The 22548-nt window shown below is 46.5% G+C and overlaps 1 protein-coding gene across 2 annotated transcripts in view; it reads left to right on the top strand.

The window, feature by feature from the left end:
* ADAMTS12 (ADAM metallopeptidase with thrombospondin type 1 motif 12) overlaps positions 1–22548 on the top strand; it is a 214093-nt gene that overhangs the window by 99842 nt on the left and 91703 nt on the right. For both annotated transcript variants that reach the window (XM_053657378.1, XM_037129004.2), the window contains exons 4-9: positions 4050–4246; positions 4974–5057; positions 12355–12479; positions 16384–16533; positions 21159–21302; positions 21855–21999. In XM_053657378.1, coding sequence (XP_053513353.1) covers positions 4050–4246; positions 4974–5057; positions 12355–12479; positions 16384–16533; positions 21159–21302; positions 21855–21999 — 845 coding nt within the window. The remainder of the gene's footprint in view (positions 1–4049; positions 4247–4973; positions 5058–12354; positions 12480–16383; positions 16534–21158; positions 21303–21854; positions 22000–22548) is intronic.

Below are 22548 nucleotides of genomic sequence, written 5' to 3' on the forward strand. Positions count from 1 at the left end.
GTCCCAGCATACATGTCACTCCCTCGGAGTGGTTCTTCCTGATCACCCTGCTAAAATACCTTCTCCTGCCACACCCTGCCTGTCTCAGCAGCCTCTTTGTGCCTTTCATAGTGCATATTGCAACCTCTAATTAATTTTATTGCTTTGCGCCTCACTTGTTTGGTAACAGTTTTGTGTATCAGTGTCAATTTTCTGGCCTGGACAGTTGTGTTGTGATTAGGTAAGGTGGCAACACATGGGGAGGCTAGGGGAAGGTTCATGGTAGCTTTTTACTAGTTTTGCAGGTATTTTATATATCTGAAGTTATTTCAAAATGAAAAGTGAAGAATATAAAAAACAGATGCAGTCTCTGCCTTCCATTGTGGTCCCTGCCTTCAAAGTACTACAGTCTAGTGGTAGAGATTGACATTTACGGAAAAACGTGCAAATGTAAAATTTCTAAGTGTGATAAGTGCTCCAAAGGGGCATACAGACTGGGATGGGAACATGCTCGTGGGGTATTTATCCCAGTTAGAGGGGAGGGGAGAGCATTTGAGCTGAGATCTGAAGGAAGACTAGCAGTCGGTGAGACGAGGGGGGCAGGGAGAGCCTTCCAGGCAGCACAGGCCCTGCGGTGGCAAAGAGCAGGGCACGTTCAAGAAATCAGAGCGAGGCCAATGGAGACGGTGTAGAGAGAGCGAGTACAGGAGGAAGGAGAAGGGCCAGAGAATCAGGTAGGCAGCAGAAAAGACAAATTGGGGTGGTTTCAAGAGGAGGATATGGACTTCAGGGAAGGAGGTGTTACCATTAATTTAGTATTGATTAGGTACCAGGTTCTGTGCTAGACATAGCCCATGTTTATAAAAGGAAAACATAAATCACCTGCCAACATCACCGAGCAACTGTAGATTCCAGCTCATTGGTTCTGCTGAGCCAAGTTTTCCAGGTCCAAGGGGACCCCAGGAGGGTCCTTGCACGGTCAGCCCTGCATTTGCCTCTGTTGAGCTGGTTCACTTGAAGCTCATTGTACAGTAGACTCTCCATCATCCAGAACTACGAGCAGATGAAGGTTCAGGGAAATTCCACCTTCTGCGTGACTTCCACTTTGACCTGCGCCACCATGCTTCCTCGGTGTTTAAAAACACAGAAGGTGATGGACAGTGTTCCATAGGAGAGCTCAGATGGTCACAGGATTTCCTTCATGATCGAGAAAGCATGCGTCAGTCTTCAAACTCATCATCACTGTTAATGCCCCGTGACACTGTAGCAAAAAAAAAAAAAAAAAAAAGAATCCCCTTAGTCCTTAGTGAAGCTGGGCTGATTCCAGAGCAAATGCTGGATGTCACTCTACAGGTATCCAGCCCACAGCCCACAGGCCACATGTAGCCCAGGGTGGCTATGAATGCGACCAACACAAAACCATAAATTTACTTAAAACCTTATTTTTGCTCATCAGTTTTCGTTAGTGTTCGTGTATTTACATGCAGCCCAAGACAGTTCTTCCTCCTCCAGTGTGGCCCAGAGATGCCGAGAGGTTGGACACCTAACTGACTAGTGATATCAATGCCTTCCTCATTTGACCAGTTCCTCTCCTTTGTAACAGTGTCCAAGGGGAGAATGCGGTCCCAGTCCTGAATCAGACTGAACTTTGTGCTTGTTAAGGTTCTGTGGACACAGCCAGTTAGTGTTGTGTTAATAACAGTTTTTCTGTGGGTTGGGCTAAGGGAGATTTAAACCTGTCCGCCTTTAGCCTTCTGTGAGTACCCAGGAAATCCATTTGGCCCAGTGCGTGCACTACAGGCATCCTCCAGAGGTTGCTGTTGACGGTTGTCACTCTCTGTTAAGTTGACATTAACAGGAAACTTGAAAAAGGAAAATGACAGGGATGGTCGGGTTTTGTGGCTGCCGGTGATATTCCATTTTTATCTCAAATGGCTTAAGGCAGATTATGGGAAAGGTACTATGCTGGTGGGAATGTGGTTTATATCTTTAAATTTTATCCCCACAAGTTAAGTTTCCTGTTGGCAAAGGAACTGGGTGATTAATCGCTGTCCTGATTGCCAACCCTGAGTCTGGTTATTCGGAAGGTCGAGGCTATGCGTTTGCTCCCACCCAAAGCAACTTTGCTCTGGCCTGAATGAGCATTTTAATTTTAATGTAACTTTTGATCATATAAAACATGCAGAGACCTTCTCAGTAACTCTAGATGTTCACGTTTGGACAGCTTCCTACTGATTCTGGGCCTCCTAGGGGCTGTGCTGTGATGGTGGGTGGTTGCAGAGGCAGTTTCCTTGTGGGCCTCGGGGGAACTTGAAAGAAAGGAGTGAGCAGTGCTCTGTATGGTTCATAATGGGTGTGGATGGAGCTCCATGGGTTCCACTCAATCAGCAGAGTAGCCAGGCAGCCACAGGCCCAGCTCGCAAGGAAGGAAGACAGAACAGATTTTGGAATAGGGGGATGAGGGCTCTAAGGTAGGTAGGCTGTTGGGAAGCAGAACTTGGAGAAATTCCCTCATCTTATTCAGGTTTCCCCAGTTTTAGCTATGCTCACGTGTATGTGTCTGTGTGATTACTTCTACTAATTGCACACATGTAGTTTCTACACAGGTGTAGTTCTGCTAATCCCACGAGTAGTTTCACCTACCCACCGACACAGGACACTGAATAGTCCCTCGCCCACAAGGACCCTAATGCTGCTCCTTTGTGACCACACCCACCTCCCTCCTTCCCTCCCACACTCCCCATTCCTTATACCGGACCTCTGGCAACTACTAATCTTCTAAAATTTTTTTCCTTTCAAAGAGTTCTAGAAATGGAATCACACAATGTGCAACCTTTTGGGACTGGCTTTTTTCACTCAGAATAATTCCCTAAACATTCATCTAAGGCAGTGAATTCCACCCTGGTTCATCTCCTGGCACACACAGTTAACTAAATCTCTGTGGCACACCAAAATACATATTTCTTGCCGATCTGAGAAAAAAAATAGGTGTGATTTTGCTTCATTCACACTGATGGCTCTTATTGTGTTCGCTATCATCGTGTTTTTTTATTGTTGTCTGACAATCGAAGGGAAAGGAGGTCTGTGCCCCTGACTGGACAGTCAGGTGCTGCACCTTTGCAAAGCGCTTGCAGCTCACCGGGCGAGCACCGCTGTGCTGAGCCGTGCTGAGCCGTGCTGAGCATGCAGAAACCTCTGAGAGTGATCACCACTTGAGCTGGGCTTCCTGGCGGTTGAAGTAGCACTTTATTCTGTTGGGTTTTAAACAGATCTCTTTCAAGTTTCAAGGAGGTGCTCGCTAGTTGTAGTATTCTGAGATTTTGAGAATGATTCTTTTTTTTTTCATGATTCTATAGCCTCTCCTAGGTCTTGCCTTCTAAACTACCATCCTCATTCATTAAATCTCATTTGTCCTGAAATCTACTGGTCACCTTGGGTGTTTCCCGGTCCTGCCCTGGATCTCCCAGATGTTTTTGTACCTTTGTGAAGGAGGATGACCCGAACCACACGCACCTTTTCCAGCTCACATGTTGTCCAGTTTTGTGTGTGTTTAATCTGTGGGAGACGGTGTGGTGTAGGAGATGAAAACACGTGATTTTGAGGGCCTAGAAAATCCCGCATCTTACACTGACCTTAAGTAACCAGCTAGTGTGAGTGAGCATCATTTTCTCCCTTTGCAAAATGGCATAGCTGTATGTTCCTCAAACAGTCACAGGGATATCAACTTGGCACCTTAAAGCTGATACATTGCCTTGCACACAGTGGGCAGTGAATAATTTAAAGGAGGGAAAGGAGAAGAAAGAGAACGCTCCCAATCTTGACGGTATTATCTTGTTTATAGTGAGGGACCTAGTTAATGAAATAGGTAATGATTATTTCAAAAAGCGTGTTTGAACCTCCCTGTATGTTTCAAATTTCAGTTGTCTTGGTCATAGTCATTGAAGTTGCTCATTCTTCCATTTCAGTCATGTGTATAAGGATGTTGCATTCACACATTATTAATCACAAATCGTAAAGTGAGCAGTAGTTGAGAGAGAGAATTAACTCACTGCCTTGTGTTGGGTGTGCAGACAGCCTTGGCAGCCCCCGGAAGCTGGCTCTGCAGCGAGAAAGGTGGGAGAGGAACACTGCGCCCGGCCGGAGCCTCTCCCGGCGTTCCATCAGCCGAGAGAGATGGGTGGAGACGCTGGTGGTGGCGGACACGAAGATGGTTGAGTACCATGGCAGCGAGAATGTGGAGTCCTATATCCTCACCATCATGAACATGGTATGTTGGACTCTGTGGGGGGAGGGGCAGCTGGTGGACACGCTCCACACTACAAAAATAAGAGACTGTTTTTTCCTTATTATTCTTTTAACACAGGTATGTGAATCTCTTCCCTAAGTAACTGCGGATGGAAATTCAGAACATATTAATCTTTCTCTGAAAAATGTGTGTCCTAGGAACATTTGTTGTTTATCAGTTACATTTTCTCCTAGGTATCCACCCAGTGACTCAGTCCTTTCAGTGGGACTTTATTTCACTGTTTTACGTTAGTGCATAAATGAGTAAACCGAGTCACTTCACAAAGAACTAGAACATGATTTCCTCAAGGTAGTCAAAGCCAGAATTGGAGTAGAGTTAATGACCCTGAATTTCAAGCTTCCCTTTTGCACAGTTGCTGTGTTCTGCCTTCCCAGAGATGGTTAGTCCTGTCTCGCTGGGGAAGGATGTTTGCCTGAGTCACTGATAATAAAAGAAAGAAGACCCTGGGTCAGGGAAAGGGTCAGAGAGTAGAAAGGCAGCAATCCCTCAGGCACATGGCCGATCACTAATCCAATCACCCTTGGATTGGGCCAGAGGCTACCAGCTCTTCTTTGCACTCCAGCAAAACTTCTCGACCTACAAGATTGCATTTGTTTAAGCGCATCACAATGCTGTTCCCCTGCCCCTGGTCTGATATTTATCTATTGTCAGTTTATATGGGCTAATGATTTTCTGTTTCTGACTCTAGGTCACTGGGTTGTTCCATAACCCAAGCATTGGCAATGCAATTCACATTGTTGTGGTTCGGCTCATTCTACTTGAAGAAGAAGAGGTAAGGAATAGTTTCCCTCCACCCTCCGACCTGTATCTTTGCTCCCTACTTCCTTGCTTCAGAAAAGCTCTTAATGGATGAGCAAGAGGGCACCAGAAAGGTGCTTAGAAGCCCCTCAAGAGGAAAATAGTATTTCTGTATTAGTTTCTTAGAAGTGTAGTGACGTCAAATTTCTTACTGTGTCCTGAAGAGACTTTCATGGTCCTTCTGGTCTTTCCTTATGTCACCCTTTGCCGTGCATCCACCCTCACACTCACTGGACTTTGGGTAGGTTCAGGAGCACACAAGGCAATCTTCAGCCTTATGGCCTATGCACTTGAGGTTCCCAGTGCCTGCAACACCCCTCCCCCTGCTCTGCTCCCGGGTGGCCCCTTCTCACCTCTCAGGCTCTGGGGCTGTACTGCTTCTTCAGAGCAGTCGCAGGGAGCAACTTGCTCAAAGCTGCCCCACTACCGTTCTCCATCACAGAATGCAGTTCACTTCCCTTGTGGGTACCACTGTCACAGTTCATTAACATTCTGTGTATGTGTTCACTCCCTCCTTGCTCCTCTCAGCCACCGTCAGATTGTGAATTCCATGAAGGCAGAAACTATTTCTTTGATCCTGGCTATATCCCTAGCACATAACACCTGTGCCTGGGACATGAATGAATGAATGAATGAATGAATGAAGTGAGACTTAGTGGGTGAATGAACCCACTGACCTGATGAAATGCCTTTATAATCTACAAAGTTTAACCAGTTGCTGAAATATGCAAAGAAGAGCATCATTCAGATCTCCCGCCAACAGTGAGACACCTGAGGTCAGAACACCCCAGGCAGGGTTCATTGTATTCTGGGCAGGAGAAGCCTCCACAGTCTTCAGTGTGGCTTGAAAACAGTAATCTCGAGAGCCTGGGACCATTCTTCGCTCCCTTCCCACCCACTTTCCTTAGTCTTGAAAGCCGTCTTCTGGATGTTTCAGAATACAGATAGAGGGGTTATGTCCCTACCTGTGAAGCTTCTGTGAAGAAAATTTATCCCTGACCTCTTTAGAAACCAGGAGAAACAGAAACTGTGTCTTTTCAATATCTAACCTGAGCCCTCTAACTCCATGGGTATGTAACTCTGTCTGATTATTATTTACTATTGATTAGGGCCTAAACAAGAGAAAGTTAGGTGTTTGTTTACATGCAGAAAATTAATCATTTCTCAAATGATGTTTGTCCAGGAGAGATAAAAATGATTTGTGTCCAGTAAGAAGATAACTAGGGAGATTATGGTGTGATTGGTCTGTAAAACACTGACTAAATTTTATCCAAATGCGTAATTTATTATTTTATTTTTTTAAGTTTTAAAACAAATTTTATTATATTTTTTCCATCATTTATGCCCCCCACAATCACCTCACTGCTGTCCATGGCCACGAGTCCTTCTTCCTTTTCGCTCGATCCCTTCGCCCCCAAACCCTCTCCCCTTCCCCGGCACAAGCTGTCATCCTGATCTCTCTCTGTGAGTCTGTCTCTATTTTGATGGTTAGTTCAGTTTGTTCATTAGATTCCACATATGAGTGAAGTCATATGGTACTTGTCTTTCTCTGACTGGCTTATTTCTCTCAGCATAATGTTCTCCAGGTCCATCCATGCCGTCACAGAGGGCAAAAGTTTCTTTTTTTTTACAGCCGAGTAATATTTCCTTATGTAAATGTACCACAAGATTTTTATCCACTCATCTACTGATGGGCACTTGGGCTTCTTCCATACCTTGGCAATTGTAAATAATGCTTCAGTGAATACAGGGGTGCTTATGCTCTTTAGAATTAGTGTTTTGGGTTCCTTTGGATATATTCCCAGAAGTGGGATTGCTGGAAAGGCATGTCAAGTGTATTTGGACATCATGGGCCAAGAAATCAAAAAGTGGCTTCAGATATGAGTTAACTTGCTTTCATTTCTATCCACGCTCTATCTAACCTTGAACCAAGCTCTCATTTAGGCTTTAGGACCCTAAAGTCTCCCTCAAGGACTTGGACTCAGACTTGGCCTCTAGCCCTTTCCACATTAGACCAATTCATTGAATGGCCTCCCTGCTCCCCTTTGGAGCGAGGGTTAGAGATAGAATTAGACTCGTCCCTCCTACTTTTCCTTTTTTAACTCTGTGAGCAGTTGATATCGTGGGAAGTACAAGATGTATAGTTAGTCCCACCGCTTTCTAGCTGTATAACCTTTGGGAGGCTACTTGACTTGTCTGTGCCTCCTTATCTCCACTTGATTACTCCTTTTGTGAAATGAGGGTAATACCATCTACTCCTGGACTTGCTGTGAGAATCAAATGTGTTGATCCATGTAACAGCATGGATTAACAGTGTGTTAATAGTTACTTATTAGTTTCATCTTTATGATTCGTGTCATTATCATCACCATCATTTAGGTGCCCCAACAAACCTGTAAACCTATTACTATTATTAGCTCATTTCATAGATAAGGAAACTGTGCCAAAGGCCTAAGCAAGGGTGTCCAACCTTTTGGTGTCTGCACCACACTGGAAGAAGAGTTGTCTTGGGCCACATGTTAAACACACTGCAACATGTAATCACAAAAACAATCTTATAATGTTTTAAGTAAATTTATTATTTTGTGTTGGGTTGCATTCACAGCGATCCTGGGCCACATGCGGCCTGTGAGCTGCAGGTTGGACACCCTGGTAACATTAGGGTCATAAGAGGTTGGAGACTCCTTTTAAGAACAGGATAGAGCCTATACTGGGATGGGAGTGAGAGCTGGGATGAAGCCAGGTGGGCCCCAGGTCACGTTGCCATCCAGGGTGGACACCGGAGGGTGTCAGGCTGGCTTGAAGGAGCATCTGTAAGGCTGACAGGAAGGAAGGAGATGAATGCTTTCACAGATAATGTCCCTCTTGGTCTCAGAGTGATGAAGTGTTGGGCTCACTTTTGTGAGACTCTGGAGTTAAAGGCTTGCTAACTTTGGAAATCAGGGCTGACTGTTTGCCCTGCCCCCAGGGAGACTTGTGGGTCTGTAATAACCTATGTAACTTCTACTCTTAAATGTCAGTAATGTCAATAAACAGTTTGTAGGCTGGTTACTCTTTTAAAACCAAGTATCTTTTCCTCCAGATCGGTGGTTTTGTCCCTGCGCGGGGGGGGGACCCGCGAAAAGTTGCTATTGGGACTTCTAGATGACAATCATGTTTCTTTTTTTTACTACAGAGGAGCAAAAGACCAAAAAGACAGAGCAACTTATAACAAAAGCCATGTACTTGCCAAATCATTTTCTAATTCCCCTTTGGACCTATTTCTGTGAGCTGTCATTGTTTTCCTCTGGGTCAGCTCCCTGCCGTGTAAGGTCACCCACTCACATGCATAGAAAAGGGGGAGTGGGAAGTGAACTGGACTCATCTGAGAAAATGAGGGGAGGAAAAATGACAGAAGAACAAAGAGGGAAATCTGTTTTTGTTTACAAAGGAAGTGGGAAAAACTAGAATGGATAGGGTTTGTTTGGACAAACTCAGGTAGTTACCAGGATGCTTCATGGAACTTGTTGAGCTCAAGTCCCCCCACAGTCACTGTGGGCAGCTTGGTCTCTCTGAGTGCTTTTGCCTCTTGCGCTTACTTAGGCTTTGTGGTAGCCAGGTGCAGCTGAGTACTCTTCCCAAGGCTCCTGGGATCAAGTGCATTGAAGAAACGAAATGACTAAGTGTTTCTTGGACTTAACCTCTTGGGAGATTTGGAGATTTAGAGGCTGAGGGAGTGAAGAAACATTGTGCATAAGTAAAACCTCGTGGAAAAGCCATGGCATTTGGTAGGAAAGTAGTAAAGTGTCCTTAACACTGTGTCGCTGAACTTGGATTAAATGCCCCATATCATAGCCGGGGTGTCTGACCTTTGGGTGTCTCTGGGACACACTGAAAGAAGAAAAGTTGTCTTGGGCTTACACATTAAATATACAAACACTAACAAAAACTGATGAGCAAAAAAAAGGGTTTTAAGTAAATTTATGATTTTGTGTTGTGTCATATTCATAGCCATCATGGGCCACATCTGGGCCCCGGGTTGGACACCCCCTGCTAGAGGAAAATCCTGCATGGGACAGGGTGCCCAGCTGCAAGGGATCAGCGGCTCAGCTATGTGTGCAGTTGCTTTGTTTGTAAGAGGACCCAGCAAAAGCAATAGGGAGAAATCATGAGTGAAAGAGGGGAAGAGAGGAGAGAAAGACAACGGGGTGGATGGAGCAGCTTGAAGAAAGGTAAAAAATAGCATGCTGCATGGGAATGTGGGGGGTGGTAATACAAGCAGTCCGACGGTTGCTAGAGCATAAATTGTGAGGCTGTAAAGGAAGGGAGGGCTTCCTAGAGGATAGACTTTGAAGAGTCGTGAACCCTGGGTCATGCTAAGGGCGGACTCTGATTTTGACTAGGTTGGCTTGGCAACAGCAAGGCAACAGCAAGGAGGATGCAACTAAAGAGAACAAGGAAGAAAGAAGGAGAGCAGTTAAGAGGTGCTGCAAGCATAAATCCAAGCATAAAAGGATGAGGGTTTGAACTGGGGTGGTTGGGAGTGGAGATGGAGAAGAGGTAAAATGAGCAGCCCGTGATGACAGATTGGGATGCAGGATATGGGGGGAGGAGGCTGCCAGGAAGCCACCGATGTTTCTAGATTGGGCAACTTGGTTGCTGGGGGTTCCTGTCACTAAGCCGGGGGGATGCAGGAAGAACTCAGGTGAACATGCAGGAAAATGATTTCAGGGATGCTGACATGAGGGTGCCTGTGGTGGCTCCCAGAAGGAGGTGTCCATCAAAAGATTTGCATACTGAATTTGAAGTCTAGGAGAGATTTGGAATGAGATACAGGTTTGAGAGTCAATAGCACGTAGGTGATTTCTCCAAATAGGACGGTGGTTGGGGATGAACTTAGCCATGAGCCAACAGAAGGGCAGAAGAAGAGCACAATGAGGGGCCTGAGAAGTGATCAGAGAGTCAGAGGGGGACAGAGTTGGGATCCCTGCCTGTGTTGGTCCCCTCACCGGGGGTGGGAGTGAGTGGTGGAACAGAACTAAGCGATCATAATCCTCCATTGGCGAATTGCTAAATCTTCCCAGCAACTCAAAGCAAAAAGATCGAGAGAAGTCTTCAATGGTTTGGAACCACTAGTCCTAGCCCAGTAGCTGCAAACCTGGGATCTCAGCCCCACTCTGCCAAAACCTGCTGTGCGACTTGGTTAAGGTACTGCCCCTCTCGGGCCTGGATGTTCTCATCATTTAAATGAGAGGATCAGGGGCAGAGTTTCTAAGGTTGTTCAGGAAAATGGGCTTTTCCTAATGCTGGGAAAACTAGAAGCAGAGTGTACACACATGCCCAACCTCTGGAAATGACTGTTCTGTCTTGCTGATGACATGCCCTTACTGACGCTGAGTTTGGCTCAGGGATGAGGGAGAGTGGAAGCTTCTCTCTTACAGCTCCCTCCTGCCTCCCGACCTGACCCCGGGAAAGCGCCAGCCTCTTTCCACCTCCGTAACTGTCTTTGCGATAATGTTATAAAGCGGAATCGTACAGTGTGCAACCTCTTGAGATGAGATTTTTTCATTCAGTATAGCTCCCTTGAGATCCGTGTAAATTGTGCATGTCAAGAGGATATTAACGTTCACTTTTCCTTAAACAGACACCACATAGTTTGGTATGTAAGTTCTTCCAAATGGCGAGTCCAGCTGATGCAGGAAAGGGTGTTCTGGTGAGGCTGGTCAGCAGTTGGAGCCATAGCTTCATCCAGGAGCCCTTGTCTGCTCAATGTCTGACCTGAGTGACCTTCAGCTGGTTCTTCATGTCTCTGAGATTTAATTCCCTCTTATTATGTAATGGATATAACAATGCTTTCTTTACAAATAATGATGTTAAGAAGAAGATGCAATTAAATAAGAGAATATATGTGACAATCTGGCAAATGTTTTCTTCCTCCCTTTTCTCCCCTCCAATCCTCTATCTCATTTATTTCCTTCCTTTTCCCTTGCATTCCTGCTGCATGCCACCTGGCCAGTGCTCTATGGTGAGTGCGGGTCATTCATGCTGATGGGGTTGCTATGCTAACTTCAGCTTGCCTGCCTGTGCTCACCTAGGTCCCCAGAAATCCCCCTCCTCATCCTCCATGATCCATCATTTTGCTGGATGATGTTATCATGAGTATTTTTGAATAATGAAGTCTGTTTCTTCTATTTGAATTCATTATACTAAGCAGTTTGGTGAGCTTTCATGAGTGATGAGCCACCTTTCTGTGTATTCATGGAAGGAAGGTGGCCTGTGGTGGTTCATTAGCACAGGTGGGGGCACCTGAAGTCTCTGAGGCCTGGTTTGATTTGGGTGTGGGCCTCAGCAAATGACAGAGTAGTGGGGAAGCAAGTCCATAGTTTGATGTAGAGAGTGCAATGTCCCTGGGCCAAGCCCAGAGCGATAGGCTGAGATTATAGTGGGCTAATGGAGGTAGTCACTCTCCGGGTAGAATCCACCCTGTACCAGGGATGGCCTATACAAAGACCCCTAAAAAGGCAAAGGAATTTCTCCTTTAGAAAATCAAATGAAACTGGAGTTCCCTTAGAGCTGACAGCCTGTTTTCTTCCTCCCTCATCTGACAAGCATTCACCCCATCACCCCGTTAATTTGGAACAACCCCTCTCCTTCCATCCTCATTAGCAACTGTGCACCAGATGGATGACTCAGGGACCCTGAGAGCTGCAGCCTGGTGCATCTTCTACAGCATCCTAATGGCTGTCAGACAACCAGTGATCCTACCTGGTTCCAATGATCCTAACCCTCTGCCCTTCACCCACAGATGTCAAACTGAGAAGGCTGGTTGGACAGGGGAGCATCCAGTGCAGCCCCAGCCTTGTCGGATGCGTCCCGAAAGGAAGAAGCTGTTGTTCCAAGTCCATTCATTTTGTATTAGAAATTTTTTAGAGAAAGGCTTTTTGGAATTGTAGTAACTGTAGAAGCAGAGAGCCACTGGAAATAGAACTTCAAACAGCTGCTGGTCTTTGCTAATATACTTCTAGGTTTGTTCCCGGAGTTAAATGTGGCAGGGGTCATTTTTGTTCTACAGTTCTCCCCTCCAGGTTCTTTCAGTGGAAGGCATGAGGGTCCTAGTGTTTAGAGCCGGCGGTTGGCCCAGAGAAGTGCCTGGGGCTCTGCCAAATTCTGCCACATGTTGGAGGCACCAGGCCAGAGCTCATCTCACTCAGCTGCTTCTAGGGACCAAAGTGATGGTGCTGATCACAGTAAACTCACCCGTGCCGATGCATCTCTTCCTCTTCTTTCTCCAGCAAGGATTGAAAATAGTTCACCATGCAGAGAAGACACTGTCCAGCTTTTGTAAGTGGCAGAAGAGCATCAATCCCAAGAGTGACCTCAACCCTGCCCACCACGATGTGGCCGTCCTGCTCACCAGGTACCCTGAGACCAGAAAAAGCTGGGGCTTGCAAGCCACGGAGGGCTGGCGGGTGGGAGGGTGGTCAGGTATCCATACTCATGAAATTCTCCTACTCTTTGCTGCTATTGGTTGGTTTTAAGGTAGCTTCTACAATGTAAACAACTCCTGACGCCCATGCCAGTGAGGGGACAGTTAGCAAACTTGCTGATTGTGCCCGAAGTCTCCATGTTAATGAACTGTGTCTGCTGGCCAAGTGCTGGCCTCTTTCCTAACCCAATGGTGAAGTTCTCTGTAAAACTGTCTTCTCTATGCGCCCTTATAAACAATCAGGCAGCTCGTTTGCAGATCCTCATTAAAGACTGGTTACTTTTAAACATGGGAATTCCAACCCTTCATTTTTAATTTCAACAATGTTCCTCTAGTTTAGAAACATACAGCTGTTTCTAGAGAAATAAGTCTTTCTTATAACTGATCTCTGACTGATGCTGAGGCCAGAAGACGGGAGAGGTCCTCCCCTGAACAGACAAACACAACAGACAGACAGAGTGCTCTGCTCACCTCTTTCTTCCTTTCACCCTCGTGAAGATGCTATTTTGTTTTGACTACTGACAGACCCTGCAGTTCTAATTCAAACCGTCAGTCCTTCTGGGACTCCCAGCTGTCAAAAGCTAGTGAACTTCCCTGAAACAGAGGCTCTCGGAAGGCTACATTGGCTCATTGACTCGATATTTGTTGAGCACCTACTGTATACCAGGCATTATTTTAATCTGGACAAATGAAGGCCTTTCATGAATGGAGGGATGTAAGTTCTCATGAGGACTCCTGTGAAGATTCAGAGACACCCAGAAATCCAGGGATGTGTAATAAAAGAAGCCCCTTTGCCTGACCCTTCATGCCCTGGCAGGCCCTGTGTGTGGGGGGGTGGGGGCAGGGGGAGTCCCTGCAGAGGACGGGCTGTTCCTGAACATGCTGGCCTGTCGTCAGTCCCTTTGACAGGTTAACCCCCATTGAAAGAATACCTACAAGGATGACAGTCAGCCCCTACTCTATCCAAACACCTGCCTTACCCCAACCAAAAACTCTGTCAGAATCACTGTTTTCAGCAAAAGTATCAAAACTTTGGCAAATGCAAACATGTTCCAAAAGGAGTCTGTAGCACAAACCTGTCCCATGAGGTCCATTAGGACCTTTGACTCCTTGGGCTGTTCAACAGCTCCCCTGGGAAACAGGTTAGTGAGGGTGTGGAGTGTGAACACAGGGGTCCTGGGGAGCCAACACCGGGGGCCTGGGCAGCAAGCCAGGTGAGGACTTCAGTGCGGGCAGGACCTGTCTGTAGGGAAGAACCCTGGGTTCCAGGACCAGCACTGGCTACCTGGAAGCTCCATCTGGCTTATGTCATTGCCATAACAGGTAAAGCTGGGGCTTAAAAACCATTTAGTTTGACTGTCATAGCTGTATTCTTAACTATTACGCAATAATAATATAAAGGACCTGCTCTCCTTTTTTTGTTATTACGGTAATTTTTCTTTCTTAGAACAGGGGACTTATTTCAAGCTGTGATGAACCTTGCCAGCTCCTAGACAGTGGAGAGTATTTCAGTTTCTAAAGCAGGATCCCTCAACCGTAGCCCCCATGGCATATTGGGCTGGACAGTCCTTTGTTGTAAGGGGGTGTCCTGTGCCCAGTAGTATATTTAACAGTGCCTCTGGCCCCTGTCCACGAGAAGCCAATAACCTTCCTCCAAGATGTCACAACCAAACTATCTCCACACATTACCCAGTGTCCCCTAGGATGGGGCGGGGGGCAAAATCACCCCCTCATGAGAACCTCCGGTCTGAATGAGACATAGAATGAGGAAGGGAGAGAGAGATACAAGGCTGAGCTTGCCCCTGGAGGGCTGTGCCGAGACCCACTTTTGCAGAGTTACCTGTAGAGTTTCATTCAGCAGAAGGTGGCTCTGGTGTGAACACAGCCTGTGAAACATGGCTGGTGGCTACATGCAAGGCATGTTTTTTTATAGTATATTTTATTATGCTATTCCAATTGTCCCATTCTTTTTTCTCCCCTTTCTCCCCCTCCTCCCAGTACCCCCATTCCCTCCAGCATTCCTCCCTCTAAGTTCATGTGGGTCATATTATGTAAGTTCTTTGGCTTCTCCATTTACTCTACTATTCTTAACCTCCCCCTGTCTTTTTTATACCTACCAATTATGCTTCTTATTCCCTGTACCTGTTCCCCCACTCTCCCCCTCTCCGCTGATAACCCTCCCTGTGATCTCCATTTGTGTGATTCTGTTCCTGTTGTTTGCTTAGTTTGCTTTTGTTTTTGTTTTTGTTTTTTTAGGTTCAGGTGTGCACAGTTGTGAGTTTGTTGTCATTTTACTATTAATAGTTTTGATCTTCTTTTTCTTAGATAAGTCCCTTGAACATTTCATAAAGGAATGGTTTAGTGACGGTGAACTAAAGGCATATTTTCTTATGATATCCCCCAGGCCCGGGGGAGGTAGAGCTCATGTCCTTTCGGCAGCTCAAGCTCCTTTCCTGCAAAAACCATATTCCTACCATCATTTTCTTACCCCTTTCAGCCTCTTTAGCATTTTATTTCATGGACCTAACTTCCTGCACTGTCGAGAATGAGAAGGTGGGCAGGTTAGCAATGAGCCCCCTTCACCTTTTCCCAGCAGCTCCATGCTGACCTAGTAAAAGGAGGAATAGTAAAAAATAGTAAAAACAAAAATAGTAAAAAATGCCTCTTGAGGTAGGAGTAGAAAAGTCTTTGGTCGGTCCGACTGCAGACCCAGGAGTTATTCAGTGGTTGGGCTGTCTGGTCCTGTCGGCCCTCTAGCAGGGAGCCACCCAGCAGCTGCTGCTGTTAGTGGGCACGGGCCTGGGCCTGTGGCATGCGCACAGCATGGCAGCTGCTCTCACCATCCGTTGTCCCAGCCGCGGCCTCCTGCAGAGCTGAGAATTCACAGCGGTTTGCAAGGGCTGGATGTCTTCCACGGCCCAGCAGACACACAAGCAGACCATGGGCTGCCAGGAATGGGGCCGCACAGAGCCTGTGGGCTGAAGATCTGGAACCAACTAAGGCTCAGACCTGGTTGGCATTGGTGCTCGTCACTCTTGGCAAAGAGTTTTTACTGAACTGAAGAAAACCGATGACCAGCGAATGACTCAAAAGGCGAGTCAGTGACTGACATGGCCCCTGCCAGGATATGGGAGTGCATTTTTGTATTTAATAGCTGTAACTAGTATTTTGAGAGATCCTGGGGTCTTTCCTTTCTTCTTCCAGGGTGGGGAAATAAGGAGGTCCCGGTGAAAAGGGAAACGACCTTTCTCTCTCCCGCTCCCTCTCCATCTCAGCATGTGTTCATTTGCAGGTTCATTCCTCCCCTGTGCAATCTCGTTAGGCTTGTGGAGCTGGAGCGGAAATTGATTGATCTCTGGATGATTGTATGGGACCAATTGCCTTTCTCATTAGTGAGAGTTTCTACAAGTTTTGAGCACAGACTTCGGAAAAAACCAAAAAAATTATTTCACATTTGAAAAACCCCAGTTACTACTTGCTTTCCGTTCCCTGTGTAAAAGTTCAAATTTGCAAGCAAATCCTTCTGTTTTTGAGCAAATAACATAATTCAGCTTCCTGAGATCAAAGCACAAAAGCAGCTCAGAATAAAGCATCTGTCATAAATTCTCACATACTTAGATGTTAGTGAGATTCAATACGCAAGTGGTGAGACCGGAACAGTCTTAATGTATTCACAATTGCTCCCTATGCTCATATGGACTTTTAAAAATTATTTGAATCCCGCTTTTCAGACCACACTGAGTGTGAATTAACACTCAGATTTCCCCAGGCGGGTGTCGTGGGCGTGTCTGTGCCTCTCTGCCTGTTCCTAGGCACTTCTGTCCTCCGCTTTCAGGAAAGACATCTGCGCAGGAGTCAACCGCCCCTGCGAGACCCTGGGTCTGTCTCACCTGTCGGGAATGTGCCAGCCGCACCGGAGCTGTAACATCAATGAGGACTCGGGCCTCCCTCTGGCTTTCACCATCGCCCATGAGCTTGGACACAGGTAAAGGGCCCAGGAGACTGAGACCACTCTGCCAAGTTCATGTGTCAGTATAGACAGCAGAAGGGATGGAGAGCGCCTTCCGTGGGGGCCCCTGGGTTGCACTGTGGCTTCAAATGCCCCCTCCTAACTTCTGCTTTCTCGTCTGCTGTCTACAAATAATCATAGCTTTAAAGATCCCAGCATCTTCTCTGCCTTGACCTCTTGTGCTCCTTCCATCACAGAGTCCCAGAGGCCGTGGCGGTCTCTGAATTAAAATGAGGTGCGCAGAAGCAAGGGCAGAAGCTTTAACTCAGCCGATTAACTCAAGGGTAACAATCCTGGTTAGTTCTTGTGAAACAATGATATGTTAACATCATTAAAAAAGTCACAAACTGTAACATTCTGTGCCCTTCCTTTATGCCAGTTGCTTTGCAATGTGTCATTGAATCACCCCAGCGACCTTATGAAGTAAATACTAGTGTTAGGCTCGTTTTACTGATGTGTATAAAGGAGAATATTAAATAAATAAGAAATTGAAAACTTCTATGAATCTGGAAAAACCATCCAACAAACCAATTAACAGAAGTCCAAGTTGACCCAAAATGTGTCACTTTGGATAAAAATTCATTTGAAAGTAGGTTTCAGAATATTTGACTGAGGAAATAATGAGGATTCTGGATTCCCCAGGTATCAGAGGTCCCCATGGAGGAAAGATCTAGCTTATTTGTAGCTTAATTTGCCAGTCTGTTTACAAACCACAAGTGAGAGCACATCATCCTGATCAGAAACTCAGAGCGGGGCCCCGTGAAAGTCTCTACTCGCTGCCCGTCACGAGGCTGCCAGCCCAGAGCTCCTCCTTAGAGAAGGTCCGGAAAGGAGGTGGGGTTGGGAAGAACCCTGGAGACTGGGTTACTCCAGACCTGGGCTCTCTCGGCTGGGCTCTCTCACTCTTTTTCTCATGTCCTATTGGAACTGCAAAATGCCTTTACCTGACGTACAAAACCAGAGTATTGGCTTGGGAGTTGAGAAAGGTGAGTGCTTGTTCTGGCTTTTTCATCAGCCCATGTTATGGCCTTCAATAATTCCCTTCAAAGAGGCATTTGTTTTCTTACCTGTGAAATGAGTAGGTTGAACTAGGTAGTTTCTTAGGTACTGTGATTTCTTTGATCCTTACCAAAAAGCCCGAGGAAATAAATATATGTTCTAGTGTCCTTGTCGTTACATACTGTTGAGTCGGCTTCAACTCCTGGTGACTCTGTGAATGAATGACGTGCACCGTGTCCCGTCCTCACCAGCAGACACATGTCTATGGCTGCATTTACGGAGTCAATCTGTCTCTTATTTGTTTTTTTTTTCTGCTGCCGTTTTTTCCCCAGCATTACTGTCTTTTCCAAATATCCCTGCCTTCTCATGATGTTCCTGAAGTTAGGACAGCTTCAGTTTGGCTATTTTTGCCTCCAGCAATGCTTCAGGCTTCATTGGCTCTGAAACCCACTTGTTCACCTTTCTGGTGGACCAGGGTGTGCGTAGAGTTTCTCCTCCAACACCATACTTCCAGTGCATCTTTTCCCATCAGCCTTCTTCACTGCATAGCTTTCACATATGTATATGATAGCTGGGAATTCAAGGGTGTGGCTGATCTTAACCTTGTTCTCTAATGACAAATCTTTGCTCATGGTGACCTTTTCTGATTCTTACACAGTTGCCCTTCCAAGTTTCCTTAGTTGTCAAAAGTTCAGAGACCAGGGTTAAATGACTTGCTTATAATTCCATAATGACTGGGGCCAGAATGCTAGGTCTTGAAAAGGCCAGGTCCTAGTTGTTGGCATATTGATAATAAAACTTGACAAAATGAAAGTTATTCTCATGTGCAAACATATAGGTGTCCTCAATCCTGATATGTGGAGAGATGTGTCTCCAACAGCCTCCAATCTAGTTGGCTTGACGTGCCAAGCCATGCTGGTATAACTAGATCGAACTGAGAAATGATTGCTCACAACCTTTCCAGCAATGGTGTACTCAAGCTAAGAACAAGCTGAAAAGACTTGGCTTTAATCAAAGATAATCTGAAATCCTTCCTACTGTGTTCAAAGAATAGATCCTTCATGTCCTTAAATTCAATCTGACCGTGCGAAGAGACTCGAAAATATGCTGGGCAGGTCCTGCAAAATCATGTGCTATGGCCTAAGTGAATACTTTTACTTTTATTTTGAGAGGAAACTTAAAATATCCATTTGCAAGGGCCATGGATGATATCAGCCATCCATGGGTAGGTCTCATATCACCCTGCTGGGCTCCTGCGTGAGTTACCAGAAATGAGGCAGCATTCTGGGAGGAAATTTAGAGGGGCTCGCTGGACCTGGCATCCTTTCCTTTCAGGTATGAAAATACGATACAGGCAAACACTTAAAAAGCACTGTCCACCCCGTATTCCACCCCCCACTTCTAGTTGGGGGTGTATTTCATTTACAGAGCCTTGCTCATTTGCATATACAACATGGATCTTGTCTGAATGAGTCAGAAAAGCTGATATTCTGACTTCGTGGCTCTTGTTGGTTCCACTCCACCGTAACAGGAATAGTAAAGGACAAGGAGTAGACCCATTTCACCAACTGATACCCTAAAACCCAGGCAATTAACTTGCTGTTTTGTGTCTGCAGTTGGGCAAACCCACCTTAAAGGAGTGTACACACAAAGACAGAGTGAAGCAGGAGAATCCTACCACTCAGGAAGCTCTCTCAGGCTCCAGGGAGTTCCTTCCTCCACGCTGCTCCTCAGGTGGCACCACACCTGTCGGGAGGCAGCTTCCAGGAAACAAGGCTTCCATCCCTGTGGCCCCAGGTGCTGTCTGTCCCTGTCCCTCCTTCCTCATTGAGCCACTGTTCCCGTGTGACTTGAGTGCCCCACCCATTTAGAGAAAGTAGACACTGTCCAGAGGGGACATTTGCTTAGGAGCACTGCTTTTTTCTGGTCCAACGGGAGTATAAAGGGGGACGAAGCTGGAGGGGAAAACACTTTAGTGAGTGGAACACTTCAGAGGGACCACAGTGAGCTTTGGGGGAGCTGATGCATTTTGAGTGTGGGTTTGAATCCACCCAGTTGGTAGCATCCATCTGTATGGCTTGTTGTGCTAGGATAGTCAATGCTAGAAAAATCATTATTCGTGTGTGTTTTAGAGCCATATTTGCAGGGTAGGGCTTTTGCCGATTACGAAGCAGGTGAACTCCTGGATTGGGAAGGTCTGGATTTGCAGCACCCTGGGGAAGGCCCGCTCAGGCAAAAGCTCTCACCGAATCCCATTCTCTGTGGATAGTAAGAGCTTCATAGGGTAACTCTCTGGCTCCTTTGCAGTTTCTCACTCATGATAGAATGCCATGGGAGTCTGTATGTAAGTCATCACAGCATAATGCATTTTAAAAAATATGGGAAGAGTCAAATCCCTCAAAGACCATTCTTTGCAAGAGTTGCCTCTGTTAATGTCAGAGGGTTGAATTTCACTGGCAAACCAAAAGGTCATAATGTTCTCCATTCAGATCTGGAAATTGGAGGCACATCTCTGGGTTGCAAGTGGCCAGTAAGCAGGGCCGTGTGAAGGGAATCTTCTGGGATCCCAGAAGGCATCTTGGGGTGCTCCTCTGAGGACTAGGCCTCTGAATGGACACTTCAGAGGTTGTTTCTTTCCCAGACACCCCGCTGCCGTGGTGGACAGGTAAGCTCTCAGGGCCTTCCAAGGCTGCTGTACCTGGTCAGCCCCGGCAGTGGGCGGCCAGGGAGCGGACCAAAGGAGACACGGGAAAGGACACTGTAATAGCAGTGCAAAGACCTGCAGAGAAGCGCGTTTTGCCCCTAAGCAGCTGTGTGACTTCTGACAAGTCTCAAATGCTAAGCCTCTCCATCGAGAAAAGGCAAATAAGCTAGACAATGATACAAACAGCAGTGAGAATTTTTTCCATTTGTGAAGCCCTTATTCTATGTCAGGCACCTGGCTAAGTGGTTCTTAGTCTTTATTCCATTCAAAGCACATGCTACACTGTGACGATCACCCTATTTCCTAGCAGAGGGAAAGGAGGGAGATTTGGTAACATGGATCGTTGAGTGTCAGAGCCATGATTGCGGTCTAGGCCATCTGTCTTCGGAAGACCTGCTCCTACCCATGGGACTAGGAAGCCTCTCAAATCTCTGCGAATGTGGGGGCTCTTGTAGCAGTATGAGAAAGAAGCACAGCTCCTCAAAGCTTGTGGCCTTTGACAAGCCTCTCGTAAGCTTTCCCTTCCAAGCTCTTGCTTAAATTATGCTGCGAAGGGGGAAGGCAGCTTTTGCTCCTTGGTGCTGTGGTTACTGCGGCAGAAGAAGGAAAACAGCTCGAGGCAGCATTTGCCCTCCTGACTCTAGACTCAGAGAAAGCTAACCGGGAGCTCTTTACTTTCTACCAAACAGAAGTTTTTGATTTAGCCACATGGCTCCTAGAGGTACCTATTTGAAGCAAAGCGTGCCTGAAGTGTTCCCTGTGCTTTTAGTTGAAAATCAGCTGTCCCTCTCCAACTTCACAGTCCCCTTTAGTGAGGGTGCCTTCTGTAGCCCCCCGTGGGCATTTTCTCCCCAGAGAAACCGTCCCCTTGATATTCTTGTACGCTGTACCCCCGCAGCTTCGGCATCCAGCACGACGGGAAGGAAAACGACTGCGAGCCCGTGGGCAGGCACCCGTTCATCATGTCCCGCCAGCTCCAGTACAATCCCAGCCCGCTGACCTGGTCCAAGTGCAGCAAGGAGTACATCACCCGCTTCCTGGAGTAAGTGACAGTGCGTCTCAGAGCAGCCCCATCTGGGTCTCCTGGAACCAGACATCAGTCTGAGTTTGACACGAGGCCTGGAAAACTCTCAGTTCCTCTCCAGTCACACTATCAGGGTGGCATCTGATCCCGAGATCTAGCTGGATTCTGCCCTCCAGCCACAGCCAGGGGCATATCCTGTGCCCTGAATGCTGCTGTCTCAAGGTGGCTTCCTATAAGCTGAGCGTGCATTAGGTCCTTGGGGACTGGCAGGAACAACCAGGGTATGTCACAAGGGACCACCCAAACTCTACTGTAGATAAGATGATGATTTTCTAATTTCACCACTCCTTGTATTTCCTAGACCACATCTGAACTAATGGAGTGGGGTGTAGTTTTGGTTTTCTTTTAGACAGCTCCCACATGGGCCTGGCGTGTTCTCTGCCTTGTAGGACTACAGTTGCCTTGAAGGACAAAGAGTAGACAAGAGGGGTAGCAGCTTCTGTTGAATGAAAGACTAAAGATGAAGGAAATCATAAACCTATGCTCTCATTTCTATTAACTTCTTTTCAGCCGGGGCTGGGGGTTCTGTCTTGATGACATGCCCCAGAAGAAAGGCTTGAAGTCCAAGGTCATTGCTCCCGGAGTGATCTATGATGTTCACCACCAATGCCAGCTGCAGTATGGCCCCAACGCTACCTTCTGCCAGGAAGTAGAAGTAAGTGCTGGGTATCCCGGTGCCTCATATGGGCATGTGCAGGTCTTCAGATGTCCAGTATGCTGGAAGAAGGGCCAGGGGAATATTTGGAAATATCAAGATCCAGACACAGAAATGAAAACTTTCTATTTATATGGCAAGATGTCTGTAAGGCAGAAGGACTGATGTTGCAGTCATTATATGACTTAATTCTACCTTCTTGGCATTCTGTGGAGCCAGCTATCCTTTGCCACTGGAGGGTGGGGAAGAAAACTCTATAGTGAGTTTCAAGAATCAGTTATTCACACGTGCAAATGACTTAATCCCCATCATTGCTCTCTTTCCTGAACCTCCTGCCTGGTTCAAGAGCACCACCAGCTCTCATGGTAGGGAAAAGACTCATCCCCAATCTCTTCATCTTTATTTTCAATGTCCAAGGGCTAACTCCTAAAGAGTCTGCAGCCCTGCCCTGTTTTTTTTTTTTTTTTTCATTCCCACGGCTACTGTCTTGATTCAGTCTCTCATCACCTCTCCTCACTGTCGTAATTACCTCCCGCCTCGTCTTTCCCC

The sequence above is a fragment of the Artibeus jamaicensis genome, unplaced genomic scaffold (assembly GCF_021234435.1).
Source record: "Artibeus jamaicensis isolate MK-2021 breed Jamaican fruit bat unplaced genomic scaffold, CSHL_Jam_final scaffold_369, whole genome shotgun sequence".
Lineage (NCBI taxonomy): Eukaryota > Metazoa > Chordata > Mammalia > Chiroptera > Phyllostomidae > Artibeus > Artibeus jamaicensis.